This window comes from Coturnix japonica, chromosome 3, assembly GCF_001577835.2.
Source record: "Coturnix japonica isolate 7356 chromosome 3, Coturnix japonica 2.1, whole genome shotgun sequence".
In the NCBI taxonomy this organism is placed as follows: domain Eukaryota; kingdom Metazoa; phylum Chordata; class Aves; order Galliformes; family Phasianidae; genus Coturnix; species Coturnix japonica.
The window spans coordinates 83667955-83692521 of record NC_029518.1 but is presented as its reverse complement, the minus strand read 5'-3'; the positions used below and the strand labels follow the sequence as shown (position 1 = coordinate 83692521).

At 41.9% G+C, this 24567-nt stretch overlaps 1 protein-coding gene across 2 annotated transcripts; it reads right to left on the bottom strand.

The window, feature by feature from the left end:
• Positions 1–290: 290 nt before the first annotated feature.
• Positions 291–24392, bottom strand: TDRP (testis development related protein). Of its 2 annotated transcripts, XM_015859314.2 has the most exons (4): positions 24155–24392; positions 13135–13194; positions 5852–5955; positions 291–3551 (listed from the first exon to the last, which is right to left on the bottom strand). In XM_015859314.2, exons 1-4 carry the CDS (start codon positions 24263–24265, stop codon positions 3206–3208), a joined length of 621 nt encoding a protein of 206 aa, XP_015714800.1. In that variant the 5' UTR covers positions 24266–24392; the 3' UTR covers positions 291–3205. The 2 variants fall into 2 exon arrangements, with proteins under 2 accessions (XP_015714800.1, XP_015714801.1); XM_015859315.2 differs by lacking the exon at positions 13135–13194 and having other exon boundaries at positions 24155–24389.
• Positions 24393–24567: the final 175 nt, after the last annotated feature.

The window sequence follows — 24567 nt, the reverse complement described above, 5'->3', positions numbered from 1 at the left end:
CAGCCAATAAACTTAAAACAAGTAAATAAACAAACTCTATTAAAACCAATAAACACAGTTAAGCAAAATATTTTCTTTTTGTCAAAACTACCGAATTCTTCCTGGTGTGAAACCAACGGGTGATGCTTTAAATGTGGGATGCTGTCTCTTTTTAAGTGGTATGACTCACTGCTTTACACAAAGGTGGCTGTTCCTTCCTTGGCCACAACCTACAGCAACGTAACTCACATCCACGCAGATGGCAACAAGTCCGTTTGGCAGAATGGAACAGAAGATGAAAGCGTAAGGCATTTCAGTTCAAACTAAATCTTTATTCATATGGAAAATACTATTTTTCTTTCTGCAAATGATGCTAATAAATAAAAATACTCCGAAAACTCTGCTTAGAGTTAAGTGACTACTTACAGCCACACAAAGCTTTTAATTCCCGTTAAAACCACGCCAACGATCATGCAGATTGGCTACGAGAAAGCAATATAAACTATACTTTATTTTGTGCAATCTTATTATACAATCTCAATGCTATCTTCTTCTAAACCATTTCACATAGATTGAAACGCCATTTCAAAACAGGTGTGAAGGGACGTATCCTACACTTATTCCACATATGGAGCCGTGTATAGTTTAAGCCCATTAATGTAAATGTAGTTAAGCATCTAAAGAAGGTAAAAGAAAAGACGACCCCATTCTGAGAATTCAGACAAGTTTAAAAACACAAGAAAAGAAAAGCTCACACCAGTGAGTTCTCAAGACAAATAACATTATCAAATCATAACAATAAATTATATTAAATTTAATAACGTTCATCTTTAAGACGCTTCTTTGTTTATTGTTGTTGTTTTCTGAGGAAATATCCGTTAGAAAGCACACCAAACCTTCCATCAGTAAGTCATACCTGAAGTTTACATATCTCGATTTCCCCACTCAGATACAGTTCTGTTTTCTACCAGACTTCAGCTTCACAGGCAAAGTCTTTATCATAACTTTAAAAACAAATCAATATATTCTGCAGTTAAGCTGTGCATCAAACACATCATCGAGGTGAGAAACAGGCACTTGACAGTATAATGTGCAAGGCAAAATCTTGACTGGTCACAGTATAAATAGTTTCTTCAGGAGGGAAATTAAAAGCTCTCAGCCCACCTTGGAGCGTAAAATACCCAGGGCTGCCAGCGGATCTCCTTCTGGTCTTTTAGGTCAGCACCAACAACCAAACTAAACACCAGCTCATGCCTTTGGCTTAGAGGGTATTCCATTAACTATAAAATGCAGCATACTTTACCCCAGAACCCTAATGCTTTCCTATAATTAACCTCAGCATATGCACTTGCCAAAGGCAAACACTGAGTTTATTCACAGACTAAATAACTCAATATAAATGCTAACTCTTTCTCCTCTGTATTTTTTTAACACATAATGCCAATTGATAATACATCTGCCAATTACAAGATCCTGTTTTGTAGCACAAAACACTGATGTTCTTCTATACAAAATGAAGAACAATATCTTTTAACATCCTATTAAACTCAACCAAAACAAAAGACAAAAATCCATTTTGCTACGTCTCCCAAGGCGCACCTCAACAGGAAACTCCAAATAATACCTACGCAGGAGCCATAAGCCAGAAAACTGTTATATGAATTGGAAGAGAGAGGAGAAAGGGAGCACTAAGAAAGGAATAATGTGGCAGCAAGAGAAACGAGGTACAAGCTTAGAAGAAAATTGCATGCATCCCTTTTCATAAGCATAAGCTTCTTGCAAAAATATGTTTACAGGATATCTATTAAATATAAAGGTATACATTTCCTTGTAAAAATGCTGATTTTCTCTCAAATACCAATCTGATCTTCCTATTATACTGGCAACATTGCTAGGCAGTCGACACAGGTTTTCAGTTCAGTTATACCAGTTTTACAGACAGGAGAGAAAAGGCTTCTGTTCATGTCTGCCACAAAACTTTTGGTTTGATCTGTTTTCCATGGATGTTAAAAGTAGTGTTTATATAGGTCATAGCAATGAAATGGAAACCAACTTTGGATCTGACATTGGCTGCGCTGCTGATGAGACAATATGCTAGAAAGAGGCACTTTAAGTATTCTATGTACATTTCAAATCTCCAGTTTAACATGTCGCCCTCTTTTACCAACGCTGAAAGTATCAGTAGCAAGTAAGACAGAGCTTTGTAACAAACATGCTTCAGAAACTGTGTGTGAACAACCTTGTAATGCTCAGTTATCTTAAAAATGCCAGTCTACTTCAATCACTGCTTATGGAGGGAAGGGTGAGGAGCGATCAACGAATTGTACAAAACAAGAAGTTGCCTGTTCGACAGGGACCAGCTATTGTAAAAAGGAAACCGTTGATCCTTCCATAAGAAGAGACTTCTCCATAGGTTGAGGGCTACACATACTGAATACTGAGATCTTACACTGCCCAATGCCGCATTCCAAATTTACAATCATTTCTACCTTTGGCATGACCGGCATCTTAAAAACTGACAAGTTCAGCTTTGTCCAACAGCATTCAGTACGAAAAGCTCTGGATGACCCATTTGACCTGACTACTGGTGAAGTTCCCGTGATGGAAGGAATTACACTGGAGTCGTATTTTCCCATTTCACACACAGTAGGTTGTGACAGTTGAGCATCTTGTGTGCACAAGCTGAAGCATATGCTGAGGCTGAAGATTTGGAAAACAGTCTACTAAGTATAAGCATTCTTCCTGCAAGCTACATGTCAGTATTCTTATTTTAACAGAGACAGCATCAAAACTAAAATCTTGAGTGACCCTCAAATACCAGGAAAAAAAAAAAAGCCAGGACCTCAAGCTAATGGAAGTTCCTACGTAAGGCAGTCAAATGTACAACCAGTGCATACATTCACTAAGGAATTACTCTTTTGTTGTGTTTTTTTTTTTTTTTTTGTAAAACCAACAATCAAACAAACCTCAAGAGTCTGAATGTGAAATATAGGCACAAAATAGATTCTCTACTTCTTTGTCTTTTTTTTATAGTGTGGAAAATGTAGCTATTTAACAATGCTATAAGAAAATTTACTATCAGGTGAGCAAAAATCTGTAACAATCGGAATAAAACAAAGTACTGTATAAAGGTGCAATATTGAGCAGATTTGATTTTGGTTTAAACATACAAGTAAATCATGGAACCTTTCTCTTCTTACCTACAAAGCATTTCGCATCACCAGCATCATTCCAGTTCTTCCCAGTTGTCAGTAAGGTTACCTTTGCTCTGACGTCTAATACTAACCAGCTTTCCAGCTGATTTGATACTCCACCTGGAACTGTTTCCTGAGCTGGTCAGGTTTGTGTATTTTGTGGAGCCTTTGGTTTCATCTTCCCAGCCTGACCAGGCTGAATAGTCACTTAAAGCAGTTGCTGCATCACTGGCAGAGTCAGCAGCAGTAATCTGTGGTGGTTCCCAGCCCTCAATCTCATCTGGTTTCCTAGACTGGACGTTCTGCTTTATCACCAAACTGTCCCAAAAACCTGGCTTCTTTTCTGACTTCATCTCTTCCTTTAATTTCAGGTTTGTTCTAAAAAATAACAGTGATTAGGTGATTAATTTCTTCATTTAACAATGCACATAACAGTTATTAATAACATTCAATTCAATAATTATGTTTTATAGGACTTAATGCTTTTATTCAACAGAAGTGAAGCATCTTGAATTTTACCCAAAGCCAGCTCCGCATCTTCACTAAGAAGTCGGTTGTTCTATGACAGCACATCCATAATTGTTATCTTCAGGAAAAACACCCTCCTATAGGTATAAGGCTAAGCACAGTGGACTCTTGCAGTGGGAAAACAGAACTGGATTGAGTATCACAATTTATTATAATAGAACTCCCCACCCCTAACACAGGAGCATGGGCCTTATGGGTGCATGAGCACAGGGAACTGGGATTGTTCAGTGTGGAGAAGGCTCGTGGGAGACCTCATCACTCTCCAGAACTACCTAAAAGGAGGCTGTGGTGAAGCAGGGATCGGCCTCTTCTCCCATGGCCTCAAGTTGTGCCAGGGCAATTTAGGTTGGATATTAGGAAGCACTTATTTACAGAAAGGGTAGTTAAGTACTGGAATAGGCTCCCCAGGGAGGTGGTTGAATTGCCATCCCTGGTTGTGTTTAAGAGCCATTTGGATGTGGTGCTCAGGGATATGATTTAGTGGAGGGTTGTTAGAGCTAGGGTTCTGGTTAGGCTGCAGTTGGACTTGATGATCTTCGAGGTCTTTTCCAACCTGGGTAATTCTATGATTCTATATGTACAATATTAGGACTTTATTATAGACACCAGTACTTTTTATTTCCCCCTCAAAGATATGCACAGTGCTTTGAAAACAGTTGTTTCATTTTTCTGAGAAGAAATTATAAAGTTCCCCTCACAAAAAATGAGAAAAAACAACCTTTGTGAGTAATACATACAAATAATCTCTCTTTCAGAGACATTTAAAAGGCTACTTATGCTAATAAATTTCTTATATCCTATTAAGAAGAATTATTTTGTATATGCAGTGAGTCAAATGTTCATGAGTAAGTTTATGTACAGGGTTATAGGTGTAACCAAAGAGCAGAACAAAAAAGGCTGAATACCAGTGGTAAAACACAGAATTCTCCATGGTTCAATGAGCTAAGAAGAAAACTGAAAGCATTATCTACTACCAGCATACAAATCAGCCACAAATAAAACACCCACTGAAATACTATGAATATTTCTATTAAATGAATTCTTTCCCATGAACAAAAGCTTAGCATCAGGAGCTCGATGCTATCGTATTTTAGAGGAAGTAACAGAACCGATACCTTTAAAAGAGCTTTTCCTTCAGTGAACTTAGCACTTGCGGAAATGCCATCTTAAGGCCAGGCTCAGACCCCAACCACTACTCTTCCATTTTGTGCCTACAGCACTTGAATATTTACTGTAACTCATTCTTCATACTGTCTCCACTCTCTTCGCTGGTTTGTTTCATTCCTTCTTTTTGCATACCTTGCACAGGATCCTTTAAGCAACCTTAGCATCTTAATACCAAGAAAACTGTACAGATTGCACAGCTAGGAACGTTTATCAAACAGTCTCAAAATGACATGGAAATATGTGTATTTTAAATATGTGTATATATATTCACACACGTATGCATTTAGAGGCACATAAATACACAAACATACTGAGAGGCATCTATTTAAATGCCAACTGGAAACGAAACATACAATGGTAAGTCTTAGCAAAACTTTTACATGGCTGGAACCAAAGAGTAGCACACTTCTTCCTGTTTGTGACCAACGTAAGTAGGCGATGTATGGAGGCAAACCATGTGCTGTAAGAGTGAAACAGTCAGCCCTGGGAAGAGGTCTGTCTGTTCAGACAAGGGCCGCAGCCACAACACAGTACAGATCTGCCCTGTGAGCATTTCAGCTCTAAAAGGGAAGATCTGCAAAACCTGACACAGCTAAATCGCTTGGCCTTTCCAGGTGTAGGCAAGACTTCAAAAAAGGAATTAAAGCATGTTAAAGAAGGCATTCCTGAGCTCAACTGCAAATTAATCAGTAAGAGGAAAGAGGGTCACGATGACTCTTTTACTCAGAAAACTTTACACAGCTGAATTCCCTCTTCTTCCTGACATGCCTAAATAGGTTATCAACAATACCATCCTTTCCTAGCACAGCATGCTTTACGAGTGTTTAACTTACAATGAATAGTTCTGAAATGCACATAAACCTTTCTCTGTGATTTAACTTCCAGGAGCTGCTTTTCAGCTTCTTCCTTCAGTGTTTTGCAGAGCTATTTTCTGTTCCAGTTTGTGTATTTTTACAGCAGACAGAACAATCAGATTAACTCACCCTTTAGATTTTGGAGACTTGCATCCGGCCAGCAATTGCTGCTCATCATCTTTATTGAACATAGACGTCACTTCCTTCCAACCCCGGAAACTTGCGCCTTGAACCTATGCAGAGAAGTAAACATACTCATAAACATGCATTAAAGTATTTAAGCAGAGAGTGCGTGCCAGCACTGACTGCCTGGGTGGCTGATGGGCAGCCACAGTCCCACTTGTCTCATGCCGTGCAGCTGGGAGCACGGAGGCTCTCTCCTTTTGAAAAGGACTAGATTGGGTGACTGCAGAAAGAGCTGTTTCCTGCTGAGTAAAGAGTACAAAACCGTGCTGGTTTGCAGAAGCTGACAAGTGATGTTGCAGAGTGCAGCTGGGCTCCTGGATGCTGTCCTGCAGCCAAGAGCTGCTGGCTGCATGTTCATCTATTACACATAAAAAGGGTGACACAGGGAATCTAGGCAGGGAGACGCAGGGAATCTAGGTCTATTAAGAATGGCAGTCTATTATTGATAACCTGATTACATTAAAAAATACAACAATACATCATGAAATACATAAACAATCAAAAGAAAATTGTAGTTGTCAACACAAGTGAAGGCTAATTCATCACCTATTATTACGCTTTGTTCTTTCTGAAGAACTCACTGGTACAAACCAGTATAAATTTGACATTTTAAGCAATTACAGATGATAGCTGGTATGCCCACATAGGTGTTAAAAGATGCATGAGAATATTACCTATGAACTGAGTGCAAACCAGGTAGGAAAACACAGATAGTGCCAATTCCTCTGCCTGCAGAAACCCACAACTTCCACAGTTCAGGAGAGTAAATCAGTGCCCTCCCTGCTGTATGGCAGCCAAAGAGCATTTCCAGTTCTGGCTCTCCTGTCCATCTGTGCTTCTTACCCAGCTCCATACTCACTCCTGAACAATCTCAGATAGTAAGGGCCAGCAGACAGAGCAGGCCCACTTGAGGTTTAGCAGGAAGGTCTCGTCTAGACTTTCCCACCACTCCATTTCATCTTGCTGGGATCCAAACAAGGATCCAGATTTAAGTACAGCTCAGGGGACCTCTGAAGACAGAAGACTGAACAAGAAGGGGACAGACTCTTCATCAGGGTCTGTGAAGTCAGAATAAGGGGAAATGGTTTCAAGCTTAAAGATAGCAGATTTAGGTTACATGTAGAGGAAAAAATCTTTTACAGTGAGGGTGGTGAAGCACTGAAACACGTTGCCAAGAGATGTGGTTGGTGCCCAATCCCTGAAGACTTTCAAGGCGAGGCTGGATCAGGCCCTGAGCAACCTGATCTACCTGTGGTGTCCCCATTCACTGCAGAGCAGTTGGACTTGTTGGCCTTTCAGAGGTCCCTTCCAACTCTAAGGATTCTATGATTCCTAGCTCTCACTCATGGGATATGGACACACCAGGCACAGGAAGACTGTGTTCACCATAATCCAGTACTCTGCTATTGCTCTGCCCACCTCTTCCCAAACCCACACATGATCTTACAGAAAACCACAGCCTTCCTCACGGCCCCATAAGGAAAGCAACTGCTTCTATATATGTATTTTTTTCCACTATTAGAGCAAAGTGAGTACAGGTTATAAGAAAACCCTCATAGACAAACACGTGCTATTTTGAATTATGTTAAAAATACACAGACAGCTAACTTCAGCTTCTATCCCTGTGATAGACTGGCTCTATGTATGCTGCCAACAACTGGCACTGGCAATAGCATCAGGCAAAACCAGGCAAGCAGCGGATGGTGCCTTCAGATACCTTACCTCCATGCCAAGTCCTTGCGCTGAATCTAGGAGCCTCTCCAAGCAATATTCAATGCTTGGAAATGCCACGGTATAAATAGAGGTCTAATATTCAGTCCTAGCCTTTACAGACCCAGCCCTGTCGATTTCTGTCGTTCTGTTAAACACATTAACAAGTTTTTAATGAGGATTTTGTTACTGTGTTTTGGATTCCTGTCACTGCAACGCTGCTCGTCTACAATAAATACACAGAAAATGGGAATCTCCAAGATGTTAGATCTTGAAGTGGCCTTCATCTTCTGCTACCTTACTCAGGCTCTCCCATTTCAAGCCTCAGCAGGCAGGAGCCTTTGCTAACAACTCTTACTGCCTTAATCCTTAAGGTGTGATAAAATACCCAATAGCTCTTAGTGGTCTAACTGAGCTTATCTACCTTCAAAAATAACGGACTTCATGATCTTTCAGGTCTTTTCCAACCTTGGTGATTCAATGATTCTATGTTCCCCTTCCATCACTCGGCCCTGCTTTCGCCTCCCATATGTTTCTATTGCATGCTTTTTTTCTGTTTTTCTTTTCAGAAGCACCTTGCCCATCCACACAGGCCTCCCGTCACCTCTGCCTGCTTCCCTGGTTGGCAAGACAGACTATTCTTGAGTCTGGAGGAGGAGATCACTGAAAATCAAAGCTGACAATGCTAGAAAAAAACTGGGTATACCGACAAAACTCCAGGTTTAAAACCGAGTAAGAACTTAAAAACAAAAGTCAAGTGAAGCGCCCAAGAGGGGAGTGCTAAGAAAACAGATTACAAATAAAGACTAGTATTGTAACTTCTGATGTTAGAAAGACTAAGCCTTTAGAAGACCAAGCTGGATGTCACAGTTCATTGTTTTTCAAAAATGCCCACAAGAAGCAAAGTAGAAACCTCTCAAGAGCTCATTTCAGCACTGTGTGAAAAAGGATCATGGGCTGCTCTCATCCTCTCTTGACTGTAGAGTATGGAGTACTCCTATCATAACAGCCATAATAAACTTTCCCCCTAGCATCCATTTTAGGCCTTGAAAATCTGCATCACAATGCTTTGTGCAATCACCTAAAAGGATCAGTAGAAGTGAAAAGTAGACGTGAATTAATCCATCAACAGGCAGACTACTGAAAAACCATCATTTTTTCCCCCTGCATTCAACAGTGTTAATTCCACCTCATGAAGGACTCTCACTACGCTGAAAAAGCTGCCATTTAATGAGTGTATCTTCTGACGCTGGGAGTGCAAGCAGCCACTTCCAGAACATCATGTAAAGGATGCAGTCTGTCCATCCCTAGTCCAACTGTCTGCAATTTTCTCCTCCTCACTGCTATTCCTTCCGCTTTGCCAAACCTTTCGCATTGGTGCCCATCTGTCAGACAGATTCCTGGAGAGAACTTTCACAAGATGGCAGATCTGGTTTATCAGACACTGCTGCTGAAAAGGGCAGACCCAATTCATTACCTACTGGCATTTACACCACCTTCCATATGGCATGGTTTTGTACCTCTGTCATACTGTGGAAGATCAGATGAAATTACTAAGTAAGCAGAACTCTAAGCCATTTGTTTTTTGCATTCTTTTGGTTAACCATAAGAATGAGCTCAACAGAAGATGTCAGAGTCAGATAGTCACTAAATAACATGGAGGTTAGGGGCAACAGAACATTTTTTGTAGCAGAAGTTACTATATGAATTCTAGCAGTTAACCTGATAGTAAAGTACACCAGAAAGGGTCAGGTCTTCTTAGCTGGAAGTCTCCTATAAACTTTGTGAAGTATCACTACAAATAAAACACTTTAAATATACCAGTTTTCACCACACCAACAAATTCAGATGATTGACGTGACCCTCAGCTTCCCATACTAAGTAGAAGGGCAATGAGTAATAAATGAACCATCGGAATCTACTGGGAAACAGTAAAGCATCACTCAGATGACTTTTCAGTTAATTTTACTGTCACAGGTACAAAATTCATAATTAGAGCTCCACAGAATGTTAAAAAGGTTCATGAAAAATTAGGGTAAAAGGTGACAAATGAGGAACACTGGCAGTTATATACTAAAGAAGTAGAACACTCCTAAAAGTAAACAGTATGTTGCAGAAATATATAAATGCACATCTAGATGAACACATACTAAAGAAGATGACTACACTTAAGTGAAAATAGTTAATTGTACATGAATGCTGCACTACGGTGGGGAGGGGATAAGCACAGACTGTCCTGGTTTAATAATTTTGTAATTTTTACTATCAGTATTCCACATCATAACATCATATAAAGCATGAATAATTTTACCGAATGTGCAGCTTACAGAAGAAGACTACATATCCCAGAGAACATCACGGTCAGAGATAAGTCATGGGACCTGGACACTATATTATCTCATTCCCAGGCTGGACTGACGTCTTTTGAGTCCTGGCATCCAGGAAAGTGTGTGGGAACCTTCCAGCCGTTTCGCCTAGAGTTACAGTAGGCCTCTCGGTTTTGGGACTCATTCTCTCTCCTATTTTGCTTGATTTGTTAGCCTAATTTCAATTATATTGTATTATATTGTGTTATCATGTATTTCGATATAGTATTTAGTAAATAAGTGTGCCTCCTTAGATCGTTGCCACTGTTTCTTTTCCTAATTAACTTTTCCTTTCGGGTTAGGGCCCCTGCAGGGCCCACTTTGGGGCTGGACTCACCCCCCCTGTCACGGACGCAGGTAGATTTTTCAGTTAATCTGTGACAACAGACTCAATCAATTCTAAGAACAATAGTAAGGATTTGGGACAAACATTAGAGGAATATTATAAATAGGTAATATTTCAAAGTGAATGATTCAAGTATGTTTGAACATCACTCTGACTAAAACAGTACTGCTTCATGAATGGGTAGTAGTACTTGCAATATATTCTCGTTAAGACTTTTCTACTTCTTGACTGCTAACCAGCAGGGCTCCGGGGAACAGAAGTCACTCTCTGTGGGCTACAAGAAACCACATAACAAGAGTCTTAGCAACCAAAAAGAGCAATTTTGTTCTCTGTGTACCTGCAGTGAGAATCAGCATGTTCAGTGCTGTTGTGTAGTTAAGCAGCTAATCCCTAAAAAGCCTCAACTCAGCATGTATGAAATGAGATTTCTAGAAATGTACGTTTTGGCCAAGTTTGAGCAGACCATCACAAGTGTTTTCATACCGGATTGACAACTGGTGAATCAAAATCCTCCAGCAACGTAGAAGCGCTCCATGAAAAACGTGCACAATTTGCTTTTTTAAATGGGAAAACAAAAAAGGATTTTCCCCTCAAACCTGACTGAGAAGAAACAACTGTTTGTTCTGCAGCTTTCCTCCCTCCTCTGCCACCCTGGCAAAATGAGGCCAAAATAAAAAGCCAGGGAGGAATTTTTCCATATAAGTACTTTACAGGTCAATAAAGTTACAACTAAGTGTTTTATAATAAAAAATGTCAATCAGCTTTAACTAAAGAAGTGCTGTTCCCACATTATAGGAAGCCTATTCACAACATGCAAGAATCCAAACAGCAAAGAATTGAAAATGAAAAAAACAATCCCCTTCCAAATTTGTTTCCCAAAGCATTTCTGGGGAGAAATTTCTCAACTTTCTCGGTGTGCAGACCAACAATTACTCTGTCTGTGAGTGAAAGTCCAGAATTTGGCCCTACTGGATTTCCCAGCATCGCCAGTACCATTATTCAGATAATATATCATCTTGTTTCTCCAAACCATTTGTCTCTTTTCAAAAGCTGGCCTGGTAACAATTGCAGGTGATGCCTCTGCTGTGCTTCTAACACTGAAGTCAAGTGAAGTCATTGAAATGAGCTTAGCTGAGGCCAAAGAGGGATGTGCAGTGGTCTCCAGCTTCTGCCTTTTCCACTGTACCACTAGGAATTTCACATGGCTTTCTAACCAGCTGTACCTGCCTTCTAGGAAGAGGAAGAGAAGGGAAGAGGGAACCAGAAAACTCTAGCACTGAATCCAGCATGCCCTCACTGCAGGGTGGGCAGCTTGTTGCATGAGCACAGTGTAAGCTCATTTTGCAGCCTATGGCTCCAGCCACTGGGACCAGCTCCTGCTTATGCACCTTCAAATCCAGGTCAAAGGCTTTTCTGTCAGACTGGGAATGAGGACTGGCCTAAAACCTGGACTTTAAGGGCTATCTATAAAGGCTATCTCCCTAAAGGGCACGCATACCAAATCTGGATCCCTTTTCTTCAAGAACATCATTGTTCTTCATTATACTGTTTCTACACGAAGACTCATTCATGAAATGCACCCACTGAAAAGGCCACACATATAAAAAGCCTTCTATATTAAGGGCTTTGGAACTCATGGGATACCACTTTACTGACAGCTTCTAAGACAGAAGAACCAAATAAAACTCAGAAGTGCTTTCAGAAACAACAATAAAGAAAAATAAGATGAGAAGGATAAGGAGTGGTTTTAGTGAATACATTTTTAAGACAAGGGGATTTTACTTTACAACAGAAAAATACCACATCTCTGTGGTTTGCCCTGGGGCCTTTTTTTCCCCTGAAACCAAAACACACACTTAGCAAGTCTTCCTGAATGACTAAGAAATGGATAAAAAAGCTTCAGTATAAAAGAAATTGATGTCAAGGTTCTTTTCCTAAACATTTATCATCTGACGTAAAAAAAAAACACAGCAGTTTATATCTCCAGAAGGAGGAATATGTTTTTTGCTTCTAAAAAGCAGAGAGATATAGCACAATTGCACTTCTATTTTCAGTGAAAATCGTGCTGCATCTCAAGTAGAACAAAAAAGAGTAACAGAGGCAGATGTTCAGTTTATACATGTTAATGTGAAGTATTCTATTACGCTAATGACACCGTTTTTAAATGCTTTTCTCTATACCTATGGAATTTCAAAACAAGCTCCAGCATATCATAGCCACTTCCAGTTCTTTCATCTTCTATCAGTGTAGTTTAAGAACGTTAACAAAAAAAAATTCTTGGACACATATCAAGGTAAAAAAATATATAACTCAAATGCCGACTTTCCTGAAAGAGATGTAAGATAAAGTCCTTGAGGTCACAGAGCCGGCTGAGTTACATATATATATACATAATGTATATGCATAATACAACATCTCCTACTGATCGTATTGTCAGTACAGGTAATATCTAGTTCTTCTATACTTTAGATTTCACTTCAGTTAACTCCTGTGGATTCTTATTTTCATCTTAACATATACATGTTTTAATGAAATAATAAAAATAAAGGAACTTTTCTTTCAAAAGATAATTTGAATGCTGCCTTATTTCCTTGCAACTACTACACTGCTTATATTACTTCAATGAAAAATCCATGACAGTATGAGGATGGGCCATAAGCAACTGTAAAACCAACAATAAACTACATAAATATCCTCCTTAATTCAGGATGCACACGATAAACAGCAAAGTTCCTAACACACACCAAGTGAAGTGTATATATAAGATATAAAACATGCTACACTTCCAAAGAGCGGGTATTTACCTTTGTTGCAAGTTGAGACACTGAAGATGGAACTTCATCATGAAGAGACTGGTCTTTATTCTCCAAAAAGAAAAGAATAAAGATAGAAAAAGGCTCATGGTCAGTTCAGTTTGACAGTCAGCAGCAACATTTTAGATTACTTAGAAATGCTTTATTCTACTCAAAACATCACGACAGACAATGGACAAAATGTAGTCACACTGCAGAACTGAGCAAACATCACAGCTAATGCTGCACCAGAAGCAAAAACACAATATCAAATCCCTACAAAACCAAAAGCCCCACACCAACCAAAACGAGCCCAAGAACTCCTTTGCCGGAAGGGTTTCCACACAATTAAAATCTATAATTCTAACTTCAATCTTAAATTGACAGTTATGTCTGCAGTTGTTTCTTGTAGATGTTACTCTGTGCAGTGTCCATAGCCTGGAGTAGGCGATGCCCAAAGATTCCCTCTTCTTTCACATCAAAAAGCACTACACTTCCCCTTCATTGCAGACTTTAGCCTGCATTCCTTTCTCTTCTATTTTCAAGATCTCTGATGAAAACCAGAGTACTGAGGATGCCAGAAGTATCAGCCTCCTCTTGGAGTGGCCACCTTCTCATCCCATGCATCCTTTCTTAATGATATTTATTGTAATTTCCTAGTAATGTTTCCATGTATAGGCAATCCTTCATACTGTACAAGGGATGAGGAGCATTTCTAGAACCAGTACGAAGAACATCCCAATGTACTTCAGCAATAACTGTACGTTGGAAACAGCAATTTGCAGATAGAGAGGAGTACTTGCTGGGGCAGAATACAAAGCCAGGAACTCCTATCAGCGCCAAAAATGAGACTATTGCTTCCTGCAGATCTCAATGAGTTACTGAACTTCTGCATTTGGGTCAACTGCCTTAACACAGGGTATCATTGCAGCTAGGGAAATCCTATCCATTTGTCCAATTTTTTTACCCAAAAGAAAAAAATATATATATATCCAAATACTAGAAAAGCCGCCAGGAAAAACACGGTAAGAGGAAAAGTAATTTCAGCCATCCAGAGCTGTCAGAGCCACCAGGTACAACAAGCACAACGCTATCTCCAGAACAAACAAGGCACTACTGGTACCTCCCAGAGGAACAACACCTCTCACTTTCATTCTTTCAGCTTTCCAAACACATTAGGAGGGATTATAAAAATATGACAATGAATAAAGGAAAGATGGAAGGAAGAAGGCACACAGCCTCCATCAAGCCAGAGCATACAGAAACAAAAGTGCAAAACAACTTTCACGGTGCAAGGTTTTAGGGAAAAGCTGAGAGCTGCAGTGAGCATCTCACAGGGCTGGGAAGCCAGATTACAGGCAGAGGAAAACTGGAACCATCTTTGATGAAAGATGTCATTCACAATGAACATTTAAAAAGAAATAATAAAGCCCAACCTTTTTGACCGATTGTGACAAGCAGGGTTGTGTTGTTGTTAATGTATCCACATGGTACTACTTGCAAACACACAAAGTGATCTCTGTAACAAATGGGCAGTAGCTCCCGAAAGCATGATCACACAGAGCAGGACTGACAGTTCAAAGGCAACACAAAGTGAGAAGATACAAAGTACAACCACAAAAAGATATTAATCCCTCAGAAAAGTAACTAGGGAGAATCCATTGCTCCAAACACATTTTTTACAGGAGTGGAAGACTTATCAAGAGGTCAAAAGCCCCTGTGCAGGATAGGGCTCTCTGGAGAACTCATAGTGATAGGACAAGGGGGAACAGTTTTAAACTACCACAGGGGACATTTAGGTTAGATGTTAGAGGGAAATTATTTACTCAGAGGGTGGTGAGGCACTGGCACAGTTGCTTAGAGAAGCTGTGAATGTCCCACCCCTGGAGGTGCTCAAGGCCAGGTTGGATGGGGTCCTGAGCAGCCTGAGCTGGTGGATGGGAGCCCAGCCCATGACAGGGGGATTGGAACTGTAAGGTCTTTAAGGCCTCTTCCAATCCAAGACATTCTATGATTCTAAGAGATCTAAGAGAAGAGTTATGTGTGTCTGACATGCATCCATACATCCTACGTGCTTTCAGTAACATGTGACTGACACCAAGGAGCTTTCAACCAACCGACACCAGTAGGTTACAACCTATCAGTTTCAGGCAGACATGATTTCTACATATTTGCTGGAAAACCATAGAGGAAAGCAAGGCAGGAAGAAAGCATGCTCCACAGCAGCCCCAGCATTACATGGCCCAGGGAGGGACCTGCCTGCTGGGCAACAAGGAAAGCGACAGGGTCTGGAGCGCTAAGAGGAAGGTCCAAAAAGAGACAGGAAGGCACATTCAGCCCATCTTCACCTGTTACCTGGGGAATCACTTTTTTCTCTTCTTCTCATAGATACAGTCTACTTTCATCACTGATCAGGGACCAAGGAACCTACAACTTCATTTTTCTTCTTTTATTCTCCTCTAAGCGGACAAACTACGACACAGTTATTTGTGAAGATACGCTCGCTTTATCACACTGCACAAGAAACACCAACATTTACACATTATCCCAGTTTCCTTTAGTCTAAGTGGTTTACGGTTACTTTAACTTAAAAGAAAAACGTGGAGCACGTTATAGCATTTAGTAATGAAACAGGCAAATAAATGCTAAGGCAAGTGGGAAATGCTGATCAACATGAATAGCCTTTCAGTTCTGGCATGGGAATGTTGGTATGCACAGTGTGTTTTCGTAAGGAAACAAGTGCCCTTTTGTTGGACGCACTGCAAACCATAGGGTACTCAAGGGATTAATTCAACTAGCACATAAAACTTTTTGTACAGAGATCAAAACTGTAATCTACTTCCCTCAGCTTCCTTTGTGGTAAAGTAATTAATTAGTCCCTTTAGATCATTCACTCCGTGATGAGAAACACTGGACACCAAAGAGTTAAGACAAATACTAGCATCACCTCACCCTGCATGTCTTTCTCCTGCTCTAGTACATTAAATGGTATATTATTGATTTCCTCTACTCGGTTATGGAGCCTTCCCATCACGCACACACTGGTTGTCAAAGTAGAACGTACGTAAGAAAAAGTGGTTGTTTTAGGAATAGGTCTTCTTGGTACAAATTACTGCACTTCCACTGACCTGTTACATCTCCTCTGCCTGCCTCATCAAGGACTAAGTGGAATTTAACGTCTAGGTCATCATGCCTGGAAGTGCAAATTAGTTTATGAACCACAAACGAATAACTCAAGTGGAACAAAAAACAACCACCACCACCTGAGGAGACATTTGCTGTGCAGAAATTGAAGACAACTCCCAGTCCTCCACAAAGCCCCGAAGTAACCCAGAGATAGGAGATGGAGAAGAAAAAAATAAAAATCGCTCAGAAGATTGTAGAGCTCAAAGTTAACCTCTGAAGCTGGAAAGATTCCCAAAGCACTGATTACAAACCAAACAGGAGAACGACTCTATATACACAGCCTGACCGGAGACGGCCAGCTCACGCTCAGACGAGATCCCGCTGTCAGATCATTATCTTCAACCAGCGCTAACAAAAGAACCTGCTTCCTTCGGTTTGAGCAGGACTTTGCTATAACATCAAATGAAAGAAATAAAGACTACAACAGATTAATAAAGCAAAAGTCACTCTGCTTATCTGGTTTTTGATCTGAAACAAGACCAGAGCGAAGCACACTCCTCACTGGATTAAGGAGAAAGTTAGCAGCAGGTAGCTTTGGTCTTAGGCCTTGCATTCTTGATCACACACACATACTGTTGGAAAATTCCATGTGTGGATAGAAATATGCTTTCCAAATCATCAGCTTGAAGCAACTGTGATCAAACGTAGATGGACACAGCTGGAAATAAAACAGAACTGTACCTAATGCTGATGCAAAATGGAACGTGCCCTTCGAGGACACAAGGCCTGCAGGCTGTACAGACAAGGGGTGCATTGCTCACTCACACAGCTTGCTTTCATGCAAGGCCAGGTGTCCAACAGATGCAACTCCATGTTGAACTGCACATCTCCCTTCTCCTTGATAGCAGAGAAGGTCTAGATTAAGTCCAAGACCATTTCTAGTCTTGTCCATACTTCATCTACTGCTAGATCTCAGTCTTTCAGTGCTGTTTCCATGTCCCTAAAACAACTGAACAAACCAAACTAACCATCAGAACAGCTGATGCACACTGAAAATTTATTAATATCACCAATGAAAAATATTAAACGAGGTACTTCCAAAGTCTTTTCATGCTCAAGAGTTGTTTGGCATTTTAAACTGGTTTGTCAAAAACTATATAAAGAACATTCTAGTACTCTAAATTGCTCACTAACGTTACAAAAGCATTTCCATTATAACAATAACCCAGTTCAGATGGCACTGTGACTGAACAGTGACAGTGACTGCCACTCTGGCAGCCTCCTCTGCCACTCTGCTGCAAAATGGAAAATAATCTGTTCACAAAGAAAAGCTTAAATATGAATTTTGTTAAAGAATGTGCTTTCCTCTTTTAACCTTATTCTTTCATCTTACAATTCACCAGACCATGTGCAGGAGAGCTTGCTGTGCCCTGCTGCCTTTGAGAAGCCCAGGTGACTGTTTCAGATACAGCCGACAGCCCACCCAATACATTTAAAACTGCTTTCATCTTCTAGGTCCCCATCTTCTGCAATTAACCATTATTCTCCGGATTGACCGGATGATGAAAAACAGTTTTCCTATCTTTTCACCCTTTAAAATATTACTAGGGCTGAATAAATCAAAACAAAGATGATATTCGTTTTCTCCCATCAGCATTCACAGCTGTCAAAAACTTGTTTAGCATTCTGACAAACTGTTTCATTCAAGTGTTTCTCCTTCAGTTATTGCTTTGCGTTCTGTTACACTTTAAAACAGAATATCTAAATTATTTCCATATTTTTACTGTCAATCGATACAAATGGCAACAGTTACCGGAGAAGATTAATTTCCAAATGTAAGCATTTACACAAGAATACTTTTGTAGTTCTGCATTTTATTGGCACCACAAAAAGAAATATCAGAGCAGCAGATCCCGACGCTGTGTTCCCTCATCACTAGAGCAGGTTATTTTATTAATATGCCTGCCTGTAATAAGTCATTATAATGTATCTTACTCAGATTTGGCCTCACATAATATTTTTGGAAGAATGTTACTTAACACCTTAAAAATGTTTAAAACTGAGCACATTAAGAATATGCTTTTTTCCTGATTTTTACTATCTAAAGTATACTCCAACAACTGAAAACAACTACATGGAGAGAGAAATAACATCAACGCTGAGAATATGGTCAAGTAACCAATTTGACTTGTATTGCTGCAATAATGTAAATACTCCAAGGAAGTTTTTTCATTCTGATGAAGTTTTTTCATTCTGATGATGTTCCTGATTGAAAATGTCTCCGATGTAATGAAAAACGATGATAGTTCAAAAGACAGTATCTGACTCGATTCTTTTATTCAGTCACGCACAGCATTTCAAATTAAATTCCACATCCCCCAGAAAAAAAAACCTCTTGCATGAGTAATGGTAATATTTTCGTAGAATGGCTTCTGCAAAACAGGTTGAATGCTTTATTTTTGGTTACGGCGTTCAACAGCAAACACACCACTTCCTTTTGAGGTGCTGCTTTCATCTCCACGTGCAATGTTACTCTCACAGCCCAGCTTGGACCCTTGCAATGAGTTGGAAGAATCAGAGCATTTGCTCGGGTTGGAAAAGACCTTCAAGATCATCATAGAATCACAGAATCACGGAATCACAGAATGACCCGGTTGGAGGGACCTCAAGGATCATGTAGTTCCAACCCCCCGCCTGGCAGGCCACCAAACATACACCTTTACTAGATCAGGTTTGCCCAGGGTCCCGTCCAACCTGGTCTTGACACCTCCAAGGACGGGGCATCCACAACCTCCCTGGGCAGCCTGTTCCAGGGCCTAACCTCTCTCCTAGTGAGAACTTCCCCCTAACATCCAGCCTAAATCTTCCCTCTTTTAACTTAAAACATTTCCCCGTGTCCTGCTATTATCAGCCTTTTCGAAGAGTTTACTCCCCTCCTGGGAGTAAATTCCCGTCAGGTATTGAAAGGCTGCAATGAGGTCAATCCACAACCTTCTCTTCTCTAGGTGAACAAACCCAGCTCCCTCAGCCTGTCCTCATAGGGGAGGTGCTCCGCCCCTGATCATCTTTCGTGGCCCTCCTCTGGACCCCTTTCCAAAATCTCTATGTCTTTATCAACCTAATCACACTACCCTAACTAACAACCCTGCACTAAATCATGTCCCTGATGATGCCAGGACTGAAAACTGCTCTACCTGGCAAGGGATCCATCTAACTGCTAATAACTCTGCACATGTTATGGCTGCATTTATGGAATCAGACAAGAAGTTTCAGTAGTAAAGAATTAAGCACATAAAAAACATTAATTCTTTCTCAAAAAGTACTATGCACTAGTTTGCTCATATATTAATGGCATGCAATCTCCATGTTGCTAGGAAAGTATGCTTCTATTAACTTTGCAAAAGCACATCACAGAATGGTAGAATGGCTCAGACTAGAAGACCATCCAGTTCCAACCCTTTTACCGTGGTCAGGTCTGCCACCCGCAAGACCAGGCTGTCCAGGGCTCCATCTAACCAAGCCCTGAGCACCTCCAGGGATGGAGCACCCACAGCTTATCAGGGCAGCTTGTGCCAGTGCCCCACCACCCTCTGAGTAAGAACTTCCTTCCGCTTAAAATTTAACCTCAGTCATCTCCCCCCCTTTTAGTTTAAAACCATTCCTTCTTATCTTATCACTATATGCCTGTGTAAACATGCAGTCTACCTCTACAAAGATACAGCAAAGAGATTAGGGATGATGGATCTCCAGAAACGATTTGGAGAAGAATGGGATTTAGAACAGGATTTTGGATCAGCCAAAGGGAATAATTCCGTATGGCACTTTCAGGGATGCAGACAGACAGGGCAGAGGACAGAGGCTGTCACAGCTAGTAAAGCAGAACTGGCACCAGAAAAGATACAAGTGTTAGAAGTGACAAATGGGCAAGAGGAAGGGGATGTACTGAGAAAAACCTTGAAAGCAAGGCTAGAAATTGGAATGTAAATGTCCTGAAACAAAGGGAAGCCGGCTAAAGAAACTGAACCGGGAAGATAAGGACAACTTAAGCTTTATGCCATAAACAACAACAGTAATATCAGCGAAAAGACACCTCAAGACACCATCAATCAGCTCTCTGCAGGGCTCCATGAAGGCTGAGAAAGAAAAAGGATCCACTCATGAAGCTGCTGCAGGATGCATGTGATGAGAAACAAAAAACAGGAAAGGCAAGTCAGTGGAAGCTTCAGGAGATGTTTTGCTGTCAGTCCTCCCAGTCTGATGTTCAGGAACGACGACAGAATACAGGTGATGGATGTTAGCCAGGAAAATGTCACAAAATGTCACCAGAACTACTTTGATGAAAAAACAGGCTAGAACAGAGGGGTATGTATAAAGGAATTATAAAGGTACCGCATGCAAAGCTTTAGACACATTTAAATGGTTAGAAAGTGAAGGAGAGACATTACCCGGATTAACATTTACTACTTCTTTTTAATTAAAAAATAATCTTATTCGGTATATTAGCAGAGCATACAAAATGCTGCACAGCTCCCACCCATTCCTTCAGGGCCCGTCTGAGTTCAGCTCAGCTGAAGATGAAAGCTAGTCCCAAAATTGTACCGGAGATTTAAACATCTTAATTAAAACAGATAACTAAAAATCTGTCTGCCCAACTTTAAACACATTCAGTGTGCGAGTCTAAACAAAACTCAGCATTAAACATGTTTTTGCACATATTCCCCATGAATATAACCAAAAACACCATCAGAGGGGAGCGGGTCAAACAACAGGAGGGATCTGGAGCATTTTACATGAAAGGCAAAGTTGCAAAATATAATACAATTTAGCTGGATACTCATCAGCTGCCCTGATATATGGGCGGATTCCAAAGCTGAGCACCATTTTACGTAAGAGTTGCATGAAATATTGACACATCATTGACATCTCCGAGGCCTGATTAGATTACAGCAGACTTTAATCAAGGAGAATACAGAGTGACTGCCAAAACACTGCCCTGCCGAAGTCAAAACCAAACATTTTTCCCATTCCAAAAATATAACTCGGGTTTGAAACATAATGAGTATATTATAGACTGAATGCAGGTTTGGCAAGCATCACTGTGTGTTTCAAGCATATTTTGAGAGAGAAACACAAGAAGACATTAATTTCATGTTCAAGTGCATTTTCACACTTGCACTATTCACACGTATTAAGTTGCCTTCACGCATTAATTGCAACTCCAGCCAATAAAGAGCCTTCACTGCATAAACGTAAAATATTTATGCTTTGAGGAGTAAACTAAAACTAACCTTTATAATTCGGCCTAAAACTGTCTGATCTAAAAAAATAACAACACACAACAATTGTGCACACATACACAAATTGTTTCAGCATTTACTTGTCCGTCTTATCTCAGGAAACAGCTTCCTATTTTAAATAAGTGTTAACAATTCAATACGCTTCAACGTATGCAGAAACTTTGGCTAAAGAGTGGCTAGAGGTTGTCAGTTCCCTCCCACTGCCATTCCCATGCTTTGAAATGTGCTTTTTTTTTCTGCCTGGGAAAAAAAAAACCAACAACAATAACAAACAACTCTCCACAAAAACAGAACCATCGCAATTCTGGGTTTAGATAAAACTAAGCTTTTCTATTTAAGCAAGTGAGACCATGAACCTTTGCAAACCCAAACGTCGGCTTGTGCAAGCCCAGATCAGCCTTCCATATCTAAATAGGATGATTAACATTTCTGTAGAGCCACAAAGGTTTTTTTCTTCTTTAATTCCAGCAGCCTAATTCTTTGTTGCTGTCTGCTCCTGAATGTCCTAATTACCAGGTTCTACAGCGAGAACTCCTTCACTCTTTCCCAGCTTTGAAGAAACCACATACAGCGGCATAAATCAAACGCGATGATGACAGTGAATCTTCCATTTTAGCAACTGGTGCATCAGGAAAGAACCTAGAGGAAACGAAATCTAACAGCCAACTTCTGCCCCAAATCCAATGATGGGCTTTTTTAATCTACTAAAGATCATTACCATCAATTATTTAGAGCTTAGTCCTTGAGACAGAAAATGAGGGGAGCTCTGGATTCTTTTCTTCTTGCTAAGAACATTCTTCATCCACAGTTCGGACATTCTGCCCGTGACAACTCCAACACAGCAGAGGCAAACTGAGTTTCTCCAGCTCAGCTACCATACAGGAAACACATCTCCAATCTATGGCCCTCCTGCAGCTTGGGACTCAGCTACATAGCACAGCTCCCTGCTGAACCCCCCTGCACACTGCTGCACTCCACTACCTCGTGACCCTACTGTTAGGAGCAAATGCGGGTTCTGACGAAATGTCATAAATCACAAAGGCCCTTGAGCCTTATCAGATCTAACAAGCTGAACAAGTGCATTACGTTACCTCCCACTTTCTCCTTGAGGCCCACCTGAATCACGTCTCAGAAACACTTGTACCTACAGCTGATGTAGGTGCATCTTTGATGGATCGCAAGAAAACAATCAGATGATCATGGTTCTCCAGTAGTCCGTCATTCCTTAAAGCTTAAATAAAATCTAAAATAACCACTTTAAAAACAGCTTTTCTCAAATTTAAAAATCAAGAAGACTTGACCAAACAACAGTAACTGCCTCCACACCAGTTTCTGGGCTAACCTACATTAGAGCCCTGTGTGGAGAGAAGAAGAGCAGGGAATGGTCCCTGCAAAGTGTGTGGTGATTTTGGATGTTCATGGTGGGTTTCAGGAGGTAAGTAAACCTACGAGGGCTGTGGACAGCTTAGTGAAAACAACACAAGTTTCCAAGCATCTGAGGACAGAAACCATGGAAGTAGATGTTACACATGGTATGAGAAGCTGCAGGAGACATTTGGGGCTTCCTCCAACTCCACAATCCCCTTCATCCCTTGAAAGACTCTTCAAAATAAGTATCCGTTCCTCCTCTTAAAGAAGATGCCTTTTATCCGCAGGCATTTTCACATCTGGGGACAGGGCTCTTGTGGTCACAGGGCAGAAGAAAAGCCAAGGCAAGGCTGTGCTGGAGCCCAGAGCAGTGATTTTGGCTACCAGGAGAGGGAGGGAATATCTGCTGTGCCTAGGGAAGCTGCTCATCAGCAGCAGCCACATGTTGACAATCCATCGCAGCTACCAACCAGAAACTCAAGCAGAGACAGGCTGTCCAGATTCACGCCAGCTCTTCCAGTAAGGCAGGTAGGAGGCACAGGGCAAGCAGTGGGGTGGGTGTTTGTACCTGAACTCAAATACAAATCCCACCAGCCCACAGTTCTTGGCAGCCGCCTGCTTGGGCTATGCCTAATCCCAGCTCGGTGGCAATGGAAGATCAGATATGCAAGAAAGCTGAACAGGCTGCTGAGCTGGGCTGATGCCGAATCCCTATCAAGTTCTTGAAAGCAGTCGGCAAACATTCTTGTAGTTGTTTTGCCTGGAGCTCAACCGATGCCCTTCCTTTCCAATTGTGTTTGTTTGACGACAGCTCATCGGGAAGGTCGCTGCTGGCATGCGACTTACCATTTAATAGCGACAGCCTTCGCTAAGATCGCAGCTATTTACACGTAACCAACCACTACGGCCAGAAACTCCAGCAGAAGCCACCCTGACAGAACTTAGCACCGCGCACGAACGCACACAGCCATCCGCAGCCGCAGGATGGCCGCGTAATTCATCGCGCCGGGCGCCGCGCTGCCCAGGGCCGGGGCTGAGGCACGGGAAGGAAGGCAGAGCCGGGCAGGAAGGAGAGGAGAAGAGACACGGTGAACGGGGACCCCGACCCGCTGACAGCCGCACGCTCGGCACCGACACCTTCGCCCATCGCGGCGCGCATCCCGGCGTGGAAAAACTGATTACTCATGTCGCCGGCAGGAGAGGAGGGGAGCGAGCCCCGCGGCCCCCGGCCCCGCTCTTACCTGGGGGGCCGCGAAGGCGGCGGCGGGCGGCAGCGGGCCGCGGGGCCGCGTCTCCTCCTCCTCGGGGGAGTCGTCCAGGAGAACTTTGCTGCTCTTGTTGAGCTTCCACATGGCGGGCGCGGGGAAGCGGCTGTCGCCTCGCTGGCGGCGAGCGGGCCGAGGCCGGGCAGGGCGGCTGGGCTGGGCTCGGCTGGGCTGTCACCCCGCCGGGGGCTCCCGGGGCGGGAGGGAGGAGCGCTGCCTGCCGGGGCCGCGAGCCCGCCCCCCGCGCCCGCCTCGCCTCTCCTCGCCTCTCCCGCCGGCCTGCGGCGGCCCCAGCCCGCGGGGCCCGAGCCGAGCCGCCGCCCCGGCCCCTCCGCCGCCACGCCTGAGCGGAGCCGGGTGCCGAGCGCAGCGCAACGCCCGCCCGGCAC

What these genes read in the sequence shown, in the direction of transcription:
- TDRP (XM_015859314.2), bottom strand. Translation starts at nt 24,265, where the DNA reads ATGTGGAAGCTCAACAAGAGCAGCAAAGTTCTCCTGGACGACTCCCCC. An exon ending in CCGCCTTCGCGGCCCCCCAG is followed by an intron (nt 13,195 to 24,154) that starts GTAAGAGCGGGG and finishes TTCTTTTTGGAG; the next exon opens with AATAAAGACCAGTCTCTTCA. An exon ending in TGTCTCAACTTGCAACAAAG is followed by an intron (nt 5,956 to 13,134) that starts GTAAATACCCGC and finishes TTCTCTGCATAG; the next exon opens with GTTCAAGGCGCAAGTTTCCG.